The sequence below is a fragment of the Oncorhynchus mykiss genome, chromosome 8, assembly GCF_057628025.1.
Source record: "Oncorhynchus mykiss isolate SJ-2025 chromosome 8, ASM5762802v1, whole genome shotgun sequence".
NCBI lineage: Eukaryota > Metazoa > Chordata > Actinopteri > Salmoniformes > Salmonidae > Oncorhynchus > Oncorhynchus mykiss.
This window is the reverse complement of record NC_143029.1, coordinates 67,535,698-67,551,217: the sequence shown is the minus strand read 5'-3', so window position 1 is coordinate 67,551,217 and position 15,520 is coordinate 67,535,698. Positions and strand designations below refer to the sequence as shown.

At 44.7% G+C, this 15,520-nt stretch overlaps 1 protein-coding gene across 25 annotated transcripts in view; it reads left to right on the top strand.

The window, feature by feature from the left end:
• The window catches only part of LOC110530368 (catenin delta-2), a 144,436-nt gene that overhangs the window by 112,856 nt on the left and 16,060 nt on the right, over positions 1-15,520 (top strand). For all 25 annotated transcript variants that reach the window (XM_021613361.3, XM_090182342.1, XM_090182336.1 and 22 more), the window contains 3 exons: positions 5,991-6,123; positions 10,196-10,409; positions 13,634-13,817. In XM_021613361.3, the coding sequence (XP_021469036.1) occupies positions 5,991-6,123; positions 10,196-10,409; positions 13,634-13,817 (531 nt within the window). The remainder of the gene's footprint in view (positions 1-5,990; positions 6,124-10,195; positions 10,410-13,633; positions 13,818-15,520) is intronic.

Here is a 15,520-nt window from a genome sequence, read left to right as displayed (position 1 = left end):
TGTGTCAGTGCTTGGGGATGTCGGCCTGAGAACTCCCCTGCTGAAGCTAATCCGGCCTAATCGGCCACATCTCAGACACTACAACAATGAACACAGCCGCTAGAGTCCTATTCAGGGACCTACCCTCTCTCTGGTGCTGTAAATAAGAGCCATAACCTCCATTTTAATGGTTCGACCTGGACACTCTTGTAGTGGTCCTTTTGTGGTCACTTCATTACAGACGCATAGTGCCTCTCGATCTGCCCAGCCTCGGTGTCTGTCTGGCTGTGCTGCCTGCTTGGCTGGCTGGCTGGCTGGCTGTGGGACCTGAGAGCTCCCACTGTGGGACCCTTTCATATAGCTTCCCAATTTATCCCAATACATGTGGACTGAACAGCTAAACTAACACAGACATACTTTATACATATGTACATATGTCTGAAATGGTTTCCTGTTCCCTTTATAGTGCATCCCTTGACCAGGGACCAGGGCTCTGGTGAAAAGAAGTGCACTATATAGGAAATAGGGTGCAATTTCGAATGCACACCAAATATACAGAAACAAACATATAAACGCAACATGAAACAATTTTAACGATTTTACTGAGTTACAGTTCATATAAGGAAATCAGTCAATTGAAATAAATTCATTAGAGCCTAATCTATGGATTTCAAATGAGTGGGCAGGGGCACAGCCAAGGGTGGGCCTGGCTCCCCAGTGGGTGGGCCTATGCCCTCCACTGGGCATTTTTACTTGGATTAAATGTTAGGAATTGTGAAAACTGAGTTTAAATGTATTTGGCCAAGGAGAATGTACATTTCCGACTTCAACTGTACTGCCAAATTCTCAAAAACTAAGTTGGATGCGGCTTATTGTAGAGAAATAAACATTAAACTCTCTGGCAACAGCTCTGGTGGACATTCCTGCAGTCAGCATGCCAATTGCATGCTCCCTAAAAACTTGAGACATCTGTGTCATTGTGTTGTGTGACAAAACGACACATTTTTAGAGTGGCCTTTATTGTCCCCCGCACAAGGTGCACCTGTGTAATGGTCCTGCTGTTTAATCAGGTTCTTGATATACCACACCTGTCAGGTGGATGGATTATCTTGGCAAAGGACATCAAAAGGGATGTAAACCAATTTGTGCACAACATTTGAAAGAAATAAGCTTTTTGTGTGCATGGAACATTTTTGGGATCTTTTATTTCAGCTCATGAGACCAACATGTTGTGTTTATATTTTTGTTCAGTATACATTAACTGATCAGCTAACACAAACAGTACGTACAACAGTGTCTCTGAAATGTTTGTGAGAGAAAATAACTTAAAACCCTATGTACGGTAATGTATTCCGACTTCATTTGACCGAAGGCGATGTTTCAGCAAGCGACCTACTTCCGAATTGGATATGATTAAGCATACAGTAGTTTGCACAAACTGTTTGAGCATTCTTGATTGAGCATTTTGATTGAGCATTTTGATTGAGCATTTTGATTTCCCAATTACCCAAAGGTAACTTATGCAAGGTTACATCATCTTTAGATCATTTTTTATGAAGTTGTATTTGATCTACAAATACTTAGATGACCAGCTGTGATCATCATTATAGTAGATGAATATGACTGTGGATGAATGTTTTTGCTAATGCAACCATGCCTCACAGGGGCAGACCATAGAGCATGTGAACAAGCTTCATAATCATCAGCGATGAGAGGGGAAAAAACAACATTTTGAAAAGTAATTTCTCCCATTGGTCCATTTGCTGAAACAAAAGGATTTCAATCCCTCCATGCTCCTCTGTGTTCGTTCCCTTTGATGCCTTATATTCACAAGGAAATCATTTCTGACGACTGCACACTAGTCAGCTCCAATAACTCAACAATACGTGCTCAGTGCAGCCTAGCTACTGCCTGAACTGAGCATGCCCAGTGCCCACTAGTGTGGGGTTCTGCTGCTTGGTAGAAGGGTGCAGAAAGACTTGGCAGCTGCCCGTGTAGTCTGGAAATGGAATGATGTCCCACTGTGTTTGGTTGGTACGCTCCCCACCTACTGTGTGAAACTCCACTTTCTATGTAACAGTTCTGAAGGGGCTCAGGAGAGACGTCCATAGCTGGGCTCCCTGTTGTTTTATTTCGCTGGGTTTTGTTTTATGTGATTGAGGTCAGAGAGAATCCCAGCTAGAGCCCCATCGTTCTGTTGACCTTTTTGAAAGTTAATGTTTCTCTTTCTCTGTAAATGGCCATGGCCTCCTCCATTTCTCCCTGGCTCATGTTAGTGATGGTTGGTATTGTTGGGAGATGGGTTGTGGGGAGATGAAATGGTCCTGAGGCACGTTTAGCCTTCGTAGTGTATACATCACTGACTGTGGCCCTGTGGATCAGAATTAGCTCTCTGTTCCTAGTTTTCCTCTCCCTCTCTCGCTGGCTCTCTCTCTCGCTCTCATAACACATCTCTCCTTTTCTCTCACATCTCTCTCTCTCTCTCTCACACGTGATCTCAGCCGTTAATATAATTGATTCTCGGTCTTTGAGAGCTGACAAACTGAAAGGCTTGATTGCGGACAGCTGTGATGGATGGAGGTTGAACAGTTGCTGGTAGGTGTTTAACACTGTACAGGGAGAGCACGGCCTTTACACCAGTGTGTGTCTCTTGCTCTCTCTCTTTGTTGCCGATAAGAATTGGGTGGGGGTGATAGTGGTGGGGGTGGTGAAGATAGTGGTGGGGATGACAGGGGTCTCTGACAGCCACCTAGCTAGCCTCAGGCGACCACACTGGAGAACCACAGCTTGCATCACCAGAGGATAATGCTGTATGAACACACTCATTCTCCAAGAGTAGGGACTCAGTACTAGTCTGTAACATTCTTTGCCAAATTATTTCATTCATAACTTGTGGGTGTAGAAAACAACCTTGTTTTGGATTTTAATATATCTTATTATTAAAATTGGTTTTTTAACGCTAGGCCATGTGCTATTTGAACAGATGGAGAGAACTTACGTTTGTTTGGCAAATCTGTCATACATGTTTGTTACCCTTAAAAAAAATAAAAATAATTCTCCCCAATTTCAATCTTGTCTCATCGCTGAAACTCCCCAACGGGCTCGGGAAAGGCGAAGGTGGAGTCATGCGTCCTCCGAGAAATGACCTGCCTAACCGTGCTCTTAACCCCTGCGAGCCAGCTGCACCAATGTGTCACAGGAAACACTGTTCAACTGCCACCTGGGGTCAGCCTGCATGCACATGGCCCGCCAAAAGGAGTCGCTAGAGGGCGATGAGCCATGTAAAGCCCCCTGCCAAACCCTTAGCTAACCCGGACGATGCTGGACCAATTGTACGCGGCCTATGGGGCTCCTGGCCACGGCTGGTTGTGGACAATGCAAATGTCACATGTCACTTTGTTTTTCTGCTCTGTAAGTGTATCTCAATGCAATGTAGCCTAAGTGTCAGTTGTAATTGAGAACTTGTTCTCAACTGGCCTACCTGGTTAAATAAAGATGAAATAAAAATACATTTAAAAAAGGTCAACATTCACAAGGCCGCAGGGCCAGACGGATTACCAGGACGTGTACTGCGAGCATGCGCTGACCAACTGGCAAGTGTCTTCACTGACATTTTCAACCTCTCCCTGTCTGAGTCTGTAAAACCAACATGTTTTAAGCAGACCACCATAGTCCCTGTGCCCAGGAACACTAAGGTAAGCTGCCTAAACGACAACCGACCCGTAGCAGTCACGTCTGTAACCATGAAATGCTTTGAAAGACTGGTCATGGCTCACATCAACACCATCATCCCACAAACCCTAGACCCACTCCAATTTACATACCACTCCAGCAGATCCACAGATGATGCAATCTCTATTACACTCCACACTGCTCTTTCCCACCTGGACAAAAGGAACACCTATGTAAGAATGCTTTTCATTGACTACAGCTCAGCATTCAACACCATAGTGCCCTCAAAGGTCATCACTAAGCTAAGGACCCTGGGACTAAACACCCCCCCTCTGCAACTGGATCCTGGACTTCCTGACGGGCTGCCCCCAGGTGGTAAGGGTAGGTAACAACACATTCGCCATGCTCATCCTCAACAGTGCCTCAACAGTGCCTCATTGGTGCGTGCTCAGTCCCCTCTTGTACTCCCTGTTCATTCATGACTGCACGGCCAGGCACGACTCCAAAACCATCATTAAATTTGCAGATGACACAACAGTACATGAGACAGCCTATAGGGAGGAGGTCAGAGACATGGCCGTGTGGTGCCAGGACAAAAACCTCTCCCTCAACATGATCAAGACAAAGGAGATGATTGTGGACTACAGGAAAAGGAGGACCAAGCACGCCCCCCATTCTCTTCGACGGGACTGCAGTAGAGCAGGTTGAGAGCTTCAAGTTCCTTGGTGTCCACATCACCAACAAACTAACATGGTCCAAGCACACCAAGACAGTCATGAAGAGGGCATGACAAAACCTATTCCCCCTCAGGAGACTGAAAAGATTTGGCATGGGTCCTCAGATCCTCAAAAGGTTCTACAGCCGCACCATTGAGAGCATGGTTGCATCACTGCCTGGTATGGCAACTGCTCGGCCCCTTGATTCCAAGGCACTACAGAGGGTAGTGCAAACGGCCCAGTTTATTATTTATTTGTATTTAACTAGGCAAGTCAGTTAAGAACAAATTCTTATTTACAATGACGGCCTACCAAAAGGCAAAAGACCTCCTGCGGGGACCGGGGGCTGGAATTAAAAAAATATATATTTTAAAAAATAACATAAATATAGGACAAAACACACATCATGGCAAGAGAGACTACACAACACTACATCAAGCGAGACCTAAGACAACAACATAGCATGGCAGGAACACATGATAACACAGCATGGTAGCAACTCAACATGGTAGCAGCACAAAACATAGTATAAACATTATTGGGCACAGACAACAGCACAAAGGGCAAGAAGTTAGAGACAATAATACATCACGCAAAGCAGCCATAACTCTCAGTAAGAGTGTCCATGATTGAGTCCAAGATTGAGGCCCCAGTACATCACTGGGGCCAAGCTTCCTGCCATCCAGGACCTCTATACCAGGCGGTGTCAGAAGAAGGCCTAAAAATTGTCAAAGACTCCAGCCACCCCAGTCATAGACTGTTCTCTCTGCTATCGCATGGCAAGCGGTACCGGAGCGCCAAGTCTAGGTCCAAGAGGCTTCTAAACCGCTTCTACCCCCAAACCATAAGACTCTCCTGAACATCTAGTCAAATTGTTACCCAGACTATTTGCAGTGCCCCACTCTCACCCCCTCTTTACACCACTGCTACTCTCTGTTGTCATCTATGCATGGTCACTTTAATAACTCTACCTACAGTACATGTACATACTACCTCAAATAACTGGTTTCCTCGCACATTGACTCTGTATCGGTACCCCCCTGTATATAGTCTTGCTATTGTTATTTCACTGCTGCTCTTTAATTACTTGTTACTTTTATTTCTTATTCTTATCTGTATTTTTTTTAAACTGCATTTGTTGGTTAGGGGCTTGTAAGTAAGCATTTCACTGCAAGGTCTACACCTGTTGTATTTGGCACATGTGACTATTACAATTTGATTTGATTTGAACATACTGTAGTATTAAACATCAATATAGCTACACACAATAAGCCAAACTCATGGCATTTAAAAGAAAGAGAGAACAGAGATGCCTAATGCAGAAATTGCATTATACCACAACACCACTGAGAGGAATTACCACCACAAAGACATGCACCAGCAGTCATCTGAAAAGATAGGTTGAAGATTGCAGTATAATACACAATGAGTGATCATTTTGTTTAGCACTATATTTCTACGCTTGTGTCTGTCTCAAATGGCACCCTATTTCCTATATAGTGCACTACTTTTGACCAGAGCCCTATGAGGGCATGGAATAAGGTGCCATTTGGGACGCAGAAGCCTTTTACCCATCCAGTTCTGTTCTGTATTCATCCATGTGTTTCCCATGGTCCTCTGCAGGGAGTTTGGCTGGAGAGACCCAGAGCTGCCTGAGGTGATCCAGATGCTGCAGCACCAGTTCCCCTCGGTCCAGTCCAACGCTGCAGCCTACCTCCAACACCTGTGCTTCGGAGACAACAAGATCAAGTCTGAGGTAACCATGCACCGGTTGGGCCCGGATCCATACAGTTTCTACTACTGTGTGCTAGCTGGGACACCTGCATCCACTGCTTATACATTATGAAATGTATAGGCCCCATGAAGTTGTAAAATCAGTGGCTAACATATCAGTGGGAGGGCCCTGGGCAGCTGGGGCCTGCTTCAGTTGAAACCTATGAAACATAGAGAAGTACGCCTCTGCTCTGTTCAGTACATTATCTAAAGTTTATACCTTTTGTGAAGCCTTTTGCGAGAATAATTCATAGTTCACCATTCTAGCTCAAGATAAATTCCAGGTGCTAGAATTGTGAATTCTCCTCACATTAGTGGATAGATAGTATTGCCTACTCTTGCCTCACTTGATTTGCCTCACCTGTATGCAGGGATGTTGGATAGCTTGTTGTGTGCGTGATATGTGGGGACATTGGCTGGGTGAGGTGGAGGGATGGTGAGATAGGGAGAGGTTGAGATGGAAGGATGGGGAGATGGAGGGATGCCAGGAATGGGAGATGTCGGGATGGGGAGTCGGCGGGATGGGGAGTCGGAGGGATGGGGAGATGGAGGGATGGGAAGATGGAGGGATAAGTTGCAGGTCAGATGCCCTCTGGGAAGGATTGGAAGAAAGTCATTAGGTCAGCTGATGGCTTCCCCTAAACACTGCTGACGCTCATCCCATTGCCTCGCTCAGACTATGAGATACATCACACAGGCAACATGGGCAGACCCACACACACATATCCGTGATTGTACACATACACACCCCATAGGCATGCACACACACAGGCACACCCGCACACTATGTATAGTACTGCAAGGCAATCCACGTTAGCTGTGTGTCATGATGGTGCCTTCTCGCCTAGCGGTTGTAACATCTGCTTCCAACTCACACTCTCAAACACGTAGATCCCCTGAACGCAGCTCACTCTCCAGATCCCAATCACCTGAATTCTAATCACCTGATCACACACCTGTATGTCATTATCACACACTATGTAGTTCAGTTCTTTGCACCCTGTCACTGTGAGGTATTGTTTGTTTTGTGACACACTTCTTTCGGAGCGATGTTATTCTCGTGATTTACGCCTCCCGTGTATGATAGTTTTTGCATGCCTCACTAACGACGCCTTTTGCCTTTTCCCTGCCTGTACTGTTGCCTATCGGATTTCCTGTTATCTAGCTATTGCCTGATCTCCCAGACTACATTACTAGCCTTTTCCCTGCCTGTACTGTTGCCTATCAGATTTCCTGTTATCTACCTATTGCCTGATCTCCCAGACTACATTACTAGCCTTTTCCCTGCCTGTACTTTAGCCTATCGGATTTCCTGTTATCTAGCTATTGCCTGATCTCCCAGACTACATTACTAGCCTTTTCCCTGCCTGTACTGTTGCCTATCGGATTTCCTGTTATCTACCTATTGCCTGATCTCCCAGACTACATTACTAGCCTTTTCCCTGCCTGTACTTTAGCCTATCGGATTTCCTGTTATCTACCTATTGCCTGATCTCCCAGACTACATTACTAGCCTTTTCCCTGCCTTTATTGTTGCCTTTTTGGACCCCCTGTGTACGACCTTCTGCCTTCCCCTGGACCCAGCTACCTGCCTCCTCCTGTGGTCCTTTACAATAAACACCTGCTGCGCCCTACGCTTGAAACCAGCTCTCTGTCTCCCCTCGTATTCTTTACAACGGTATCTTGGTTATTTTTGGACCAGGAGGCTGTGTGAAGGGAATGACGACTAACTGGGTGCTTTATTTTGATAACAGCAGAGCGAGGGAGATGAGTCTAGTAAGTGTTTTCATAAACAGTAGGGAATATACATACAGTTGAAGTCAGAAGTTTACATACACCTTAGCCAAATACATTTAAACTCAGCTTTTCACAATTCCTGACATTTAATCCTAGTAAAAAATTCCCTGTCTTAGGACATTTAGGATCACCACTCTATTTTAAGAATGTGAAAAGTCAGAATAATAGTAGAGAATGATTTATTTAATATTTTATTTATTTCATCACATTCCCAGTGGGTCAGAAGTTTACATACACTCAATTAGTATTTGGTAGCATTGCCTTTAAATTGTTTAACTTGGGTCAAACGTTTTGGGTAGCAACCCACTAGCTTCCCACAATAAGTTGGGTGAATTTTGGCCCATTCCTCCTGACAGAGCTTTGAAAGTATGCTTGGGGTCATTGTCCATTTGGAAGACCCATTTGCGACCAAGCTTTAACTTCCTGACTGATGTCTTCAGATGTTGCTTCAATATATCCACATAATTTTTCTACCTCATGATGCCATCTATTTTGTGAAGTGCACCAGTCCCTCCTGCAGCAAAGCACCCCCACAACATGATGCTGCCACCCCCGTGCTTCACGGTTGGGATGGTGTTCTTCGGCTTGCAAGCCTCCCCATTTTTCCTCCAAACATAACGATGGTCATTATGGCCAAACAGTTCTATTTTTGTTTCATCCGACCAGAGGACATTTCTCAAAAAAGTACGATCTTTGTCCCCATGCAGTTGCAAACCGTAGTCTGGCTTTTTTGTGGGGATTTTATTTGGAGCAGTGGCTTCTTCCTTGCTGAGCAGCCTTTCAGGTTATGTCAGCATCTTCACAGGATCCTTTGCTGTTGTTCTGGGATTTGCAGTCTTCGCAACAAAGTACATTCATCTCTAGGAGACAGAATGCGTCTCCTTCCTGAGCGGTATGACGGCTGCGTGGTCCCATGGTGTATATACTTGCGTACTATTGTTGGTACAGATGAACGTAGTATCTTCAGGCGTTTGGAAATTGCACCCAAGGATGAACCAGACTTGTGGAGATCTATAATTATTTTTCTGAGGTCTTGGCTGATTTTTTTAGATTTTCCCATGATGTCAAGCAAAGAGGCACTGAGTTTGAAGGTAGGCCTTGAAATACATCCGCAGATACACCTCCAATTGACTCAAATGATGTCAATTAGCCTATCAGAAGCTTCTAAAGCCATGACATAATTTTCTGGAATTTTCCAAGCTGTTTAAAGGCACAGTCAACTGAATGTATGTAAACTTCTGACCCACTGGAATTGTGATACAATGAATTATAAGTTAAATAATCTGTCTGTAAACAATTATTGGAAAAATTACTTGTGTCATGCACGAAGTAGATGTCCTAACAGAATTGCCAAAACTATAGTTTGTTAACAAGAAATGTGTGGAGTGGTAGAAAAACGACTTTTAATGACTCCAACGTAAGTGTATGTAATCTTCCGACTTCAACTGTACGTACAGCATGTACTGAATAATGATAGCATGTAGCCTGCAATCTAGTGAGCCAGTGTCTATCGCCTTTGCCAACACCTCTTTGTTTGTGCTTTGACTGATTATGAGTCAGCCATAAAATGGCACGTGTAGTGTAATAACAGAAGCCATGATGGGGTAAACCTTGTCACTAAATGAATTGTCAGTAAATTGAAGCAGAGCACCCAGATGAACAGGGTCTCTGATTTGTAATCATGTTTCTCCTCTGTGTTTAATGGAAGTTGAGAGGTACAGAAACAGCAGCAATGCTGATCCATTCTGTTGGACCTGGCAGCACACATCTGCTGTTGGCACCAGTCCTCTTGTGTGTGTGTGTGTCTTTCTCTCTCTCTCTCTCTCTCTCTCTCTCTCTCACTCTCACTCTCATTCTCATTCTCTCACACACACACACACACACACACACACACACACACACACACACACACACACACACACACACACACTCTCTGCCAGGTCATCCTGTCACTCTGTCACTAATATGGCAGAACACTGTGACAGTGTATCCTGGGCCTTTCTGTCTGTGTGCAGCCACGTGTTTGACATGGCTCTAGTTTATTGAAGAATAGTATTTATATAGGGATGCCTTTAGGGATATTGTTGTCAATGCTGAAAACTATGACTAACTATGACTTTTGCTGTAGACAATTGAAAAGTAAAGAACAATAGCTACACTACTGCATATATATTTGTACTGCTCTTGCTCTATCTTTTCATTTTGATCCAGTGGATCCACTTACATCCTTCCTCTCCTCTCCCTGTTCCTCTCACCAGATCCGGAGACAAGGAGGGATCCAGCTGCTGGTGGATCTGCTAGACCACAGGATGACCGACGTGCACCGCAGCGCCTGTGGAGCTCTGAGGAACCTGGTGTACGGCAAGGCCAACGATGACAACAAGATCGCCCTGAAGAACTGTGGGGGGATCCCAGCCCTGGTCCGCCTGCTGAGGAAGACCACAGACATGGAGATTAGGGAGTTGCTCACAGGTAAACAGAGTTTGTTGACAAGATATAACATAGAGAGACATAACATTGCCTTGCTATATGACATTATAAAAAGTATTTAAAACAAGTTATAAATGATTATACCTGGATGCGTATGGGCGTGTTATCTAATGTTTAACTGTCACTGTTACTGGGGGCTGGAGAACTACGGTAGGCTGTAGAGGCAAAGAATCCCAAAGGGATGTGTCACATCAACATCCATAGTAGTGGCTCATCAATATAAGTCAGCTAGTTAAACACTGAATATGAAAACACAAATATCCACAAATGACATGACTGGATAGAAAATGCATATATTTGATGACATACAATATGATGTGAAACTTCATTGGGGTATGGCACCACAGATATCTATTAAATGACGATGTTCTAAAAGAGAACATTGCCAAAAGGCAATATGAAGTCCGAGGTTAAATCCCCTAGTCATGTTTAGAGAGAGCATGCTGCTGCATCCTTTTATGACGTAGTATTTACTGTAGAGAGGTTTTTAAGCCAGGAAATGCTTAGGAAATATATGATTTGTGCTGATACTGTCTTAACGGAGATTACCATATAAATTAGAAAACAATTCAACGCTTGGAACACAGTCCCTCCTGTCACAAATGAATCAGGCTGCAGAAAACCTTTCCCGGCCCAGAGGAATTCTGCCTCTTCACATCTTCTCTTCTGGCTGTTTAAAGCAGTCACAGTGGCCGCCTGAGCTTCCTCTCCCCTTCCTGTGACTGGGCATGGATTAACGGGACCATTTACCAGTCTCTCTCTGTCTCCTAGCCTTCCCTGAGCCTTCCCCGTGTCACCAACTGCCAAGGGGCGCCCTTCTTAGGCATGCGGTGGCAGCGGTGGTTTATGACATCACAGTTAGCCAAACAAGGTTGTTGTTTCCCCCGCTGCTCTAAGAAGCCCCCCTTGCATGTAGTGTTACTCTACATGACATGTAGAGGAGCCAAAGACGATTATTCAGAAGAATACAACTATTTTTAATGGCAAATTTCTTGTCTTCTGAGATGAAAGATGTAGATTGTATCCTGGACTCCATGTGATGTCGAACATAAACCCCTGTTGCTGCTCTTACACAGCCAAGGTAAAATGATTCTAATCTAGTGGAGGGATGGAGGGATAGGAGTTATCGGAGTAGGTTCATTTAAAAGTAGTAGTAGTTGGAGGAGAATGGTAGAAATGTACAGCCATCTACAAACATAGATGTACAGACATCTATCTATATGTCTTATCCCATCAGAGCTGGGATGTAGTTTATTTCTTCACATTTGTTTCGGTACCACAGTGACTCATTGTAAAGAGTGGCTGATTTGACCTGATTTGATTGGAATGTCATCTGCACTGAATCACTGTCGGCTCACGACATAGCGGCTGCCTCACCTGAACCACATAAAAACATCGTCATGCTCCTAAAATGCAATTTCTGTCACCTTGACAACTTGCACAGTGCCCTCAACTTCCACTACCCCCCGTAGAGATAATTTAGGTCTAGTTCTGCAGACAACCTGCTTTCTCCCCACGAAATGATGCTCTCGCACCCCCTGCCTCCCTGGTGATGTAAGGCTGAGGCAATTAACCTCTTTCCTCTATCCAGCGAAATAAAACATCCATCTTTTCTTCCCCACTGGAACAAGATGATGTTACAGGCGGTTATTATCGGCCGAGCCCACCACCGCCACCGCTATAGGCAGCAGCTCTTTCATTTAAAAAAAACACAGAAATGTTGTGCGCTGCCCCGAGCGCGGTAAAGTAATGCTCTCTGCAAGATTACTGTCTCCGCTAATTATGAGCCACGCAGCTAGTTATTTAGAGCAGAGCAGACCACAAGGAAAACATCCCAACGTGGCTGATAAGACTAAAGTAGATCTATGTAATTACATTGTTGTTGTGAGAGGAACGGGTGAAGAGCGACTGACGGCCTCACCACTGGTAATTGCAATCATAAATGCTACGGCTACGGTGTCCTAGGAGGGACAGGATGTGGTGAAGGTCAACAAGAATTATAATGTGTTGGGCCAGCTGTCAAGGTCATTACAATCAGTGCTCTGAGTGTGTGTGTGTGTGTCTGTGTGGGTGTGCCCTCTGGTTTGATTGTTGATGTGATTTATTAGGATCCCCATTAGCCGACGCCGGTGGCGACAGCTAGTCTTACTGGGGTCTGACACAAGAACTAAAAATACATTACAGAACAAAAGAGTTTACAATTTACATACATTTAAAAACATGAACATGTAGTATATGTGTGTGTGTGCATCTATCAGTTACACATACATGTCAGTACACACAACAAGTAGGTCACATGGGGGAGTGGCTTTGTGCCGTGAGATGTTGCTTTATTTATTTATATATATATATATTTTTTATGGCGTATGAAGGGTTGTAGAGTGAAGGACCCTCTCCTCCTTCCTCTTCTTCCTCTTTCCTCTTGTAGATAACCGGCCAGCTCTTGTGCTGTGTGTGTATCTCGATCTTTGGCTGACAGCTTCGGCTCACTTCTTAACACCATCCATGGCAGAGTCACCATGTTCCGACCACATCCTACTGAAAGCAATTTATAGTGACACACGAGTCGGTTGTCTTTTTAAGTCATATGTAAATTGGGATGGTATACTATCTGTGGACACGTATTGCCCCTGTTCAGTGTTTAGGAAAGCACCCCAGCTTGAGGAGGAAGACTGAAGTCGTAGTCAGTGTGGTTAAAGAGAGAGGAGAGCCCAGCTGCAGAGAGAGAGCGCTTCCTCCCTCTGTCTCTTTGTGGTTTACTCATACAGGCTGTGCCAAAGCCGCTGGCTTTGAATGTAATTGGTAGGCGAGAGAAAATTCCTTCATTTTTTTAGGTTGGCTGGTTTGCACATTAAATTACTGGGAAAAATAGATACATCTATGAAGCCCCAGGTGCCCAGTTTATTGCACAATCACGCCAACCTCTCACTAATTCAAAATAGGGGTGAAACATGCTGTTTTGTGACGTGAAGTTATTAAACAGTTATAGAGCCTTACAGTTTTCCATTTTTCTTTTTCATGTTTTGAACAGTTTTGGTCCAACATGATCCTTATTTTAATTTCAGAGGAAGTATATTCAACTTTTGTTCTCCAAAAAATCCAACAATATATCACCATTCCTTTCCCGGGATCTCTACAGCTGACCGTTCTCCCACGTTAAATCACTGTTCGTCAACGTCCTGTCCTATCTGATGTTCTCTGTTCAGGTGTGCTGTGGAACCTGTCGTCGTGTGATGCCCTGAAGATGCCCATTATCCAGGATGCCCTGGCCGTGCTGACCAACGCTGTCATCATCCCCCACTCGGGCTGGGACACCTCGCCCCATCAGGAGGACCGCAAACTGCACCTGCACTCTTCCCAGGTTCTCCGCAACGCCACCGGCTGCCTCAGGTCAGTACTGTTACTGGACCCTCGGGTCAATCAACCAAATCTATTTAATAAAGTTTGCTAGCTTTTTACATCAGCAGTAGTCACAAGGTTCTTTACATTTACCCAGTCAAGACCCCAAAGAGCAAGCAAAGCAGAAGTGACAGCACAGTGGCAGTGTTAGAGGTTAAAAGTCACAAGTCATGACAGTGTATGTCAACCTGAGGTTACATGCACTGGGTTGTAAGGTGTCTTCTGGAGACTATTCCTCTTCTTGGTGTAGCTTTCACTCAGAGCGGTCGGCTTCTTTCAGGTGAATGTCTCCCTGCTTTGTCCCTGCCTGGCTTGCCTGCACCCAGTTCCTTTGTGTTGGTGATGCAGGATGTAACACATTGCTCTTTCAAACAGAGTATTCTCATGAAGCTTTGTACGTATTGTGAGTATTGACTTGACGAATGAGGGTTATTGATGAAGGACGTTTTATCACAGACAGTGAATGCCACAAGTGTCCGACTGATTATGGGAGCCCATGTAACATGCTTCTTCCCCATAATTACCTTCACTATGAGGGATGTTGTGTGAAAACGCCATGTCAGCACTCTGTGAGGCTTAAAACTGTCTGCTCCCTGCAGGATTCCATTAAAGCATTCTATAATTCTGGAATATTGTCAAAGACTTTCTGATTATAGCGCTGGCACCGGAAGAAAATTGGCTATGTGTCAAGTGTTTCTACTCTTTTATATCTGGGCCCTCGTCTCCTGCGTACCAGCAAGAGAAGCATCTGCGAAGAAGGAGAATAATGAGATCTTAGCTAATACATTGCTTGTCTGTTAATGTTGGGGTCATTCATTCTACCTACAGTGCATTACCCTCTCTGTGCAAATGTCACCGCTTCTCTTTAGTGGTATTATCTGCTAATAGTTGAAACCATTAATATGCCCACACATTACCTTGTCAAAGCAGGAAGTGATTAATGAAAGGGAGGTGGACTTTTGTGGGCACGCCCCGTTCCCATTGGCCATCAGACAGGTAGTTCTCTGCAGCACATCCAATCAGCACTGCAGCAGCGTGGAGTGGCAGGAAGCCCACTGTAAGTGAAATGTGCTGAGTCTTAATGCCTGCCTGTCAGGTATGAATGACTGTACATTAAATCCCTGAGCTCAGCAGGCTAATTAATCTGTTTCATCGGTCGTTAAGGAACAACAGAACAGGAGCTTTGATTGAATATGTAATGTGGAGGACTAAGATGCCTCGCCACCTGCCGCCTCATCACACACCTGTCCCTCATCCTGTGACACTCACGCTGGCTGTCTTCAGAACAGAATCACCATGGCTAACAGCGAACGCAGCACGCTAGCTGACTGACATTCTTCACAGGGTGCCTCTCTGCCAGGGATCAGCTGGTGTCTAACGGGAGGAAGAGTGTCAAAAGGACCATAGCCCACCTTGACAGCAAGAGAATATACTAATTATCACTATCGATCAGACTCACAATAAAGTCAACAAGCCCTTACCTTTAGATTGTCAATGCACAATAGAGTCAACAAGCCTATTGAAGATGCTCCATGTTTCCTTGTTTGTATCACCCCGGGGTGGTCAGTGGGCAGTGACTGCTGTGTTTTAGGAACTACCCGATAATGGACCCTGTCTCTATCTAACCAGAGCCCGTCTCTCACTTATACAGTCAAGTCACTCATCACTGACCTAGAAAGAGCACCTCCAGAACA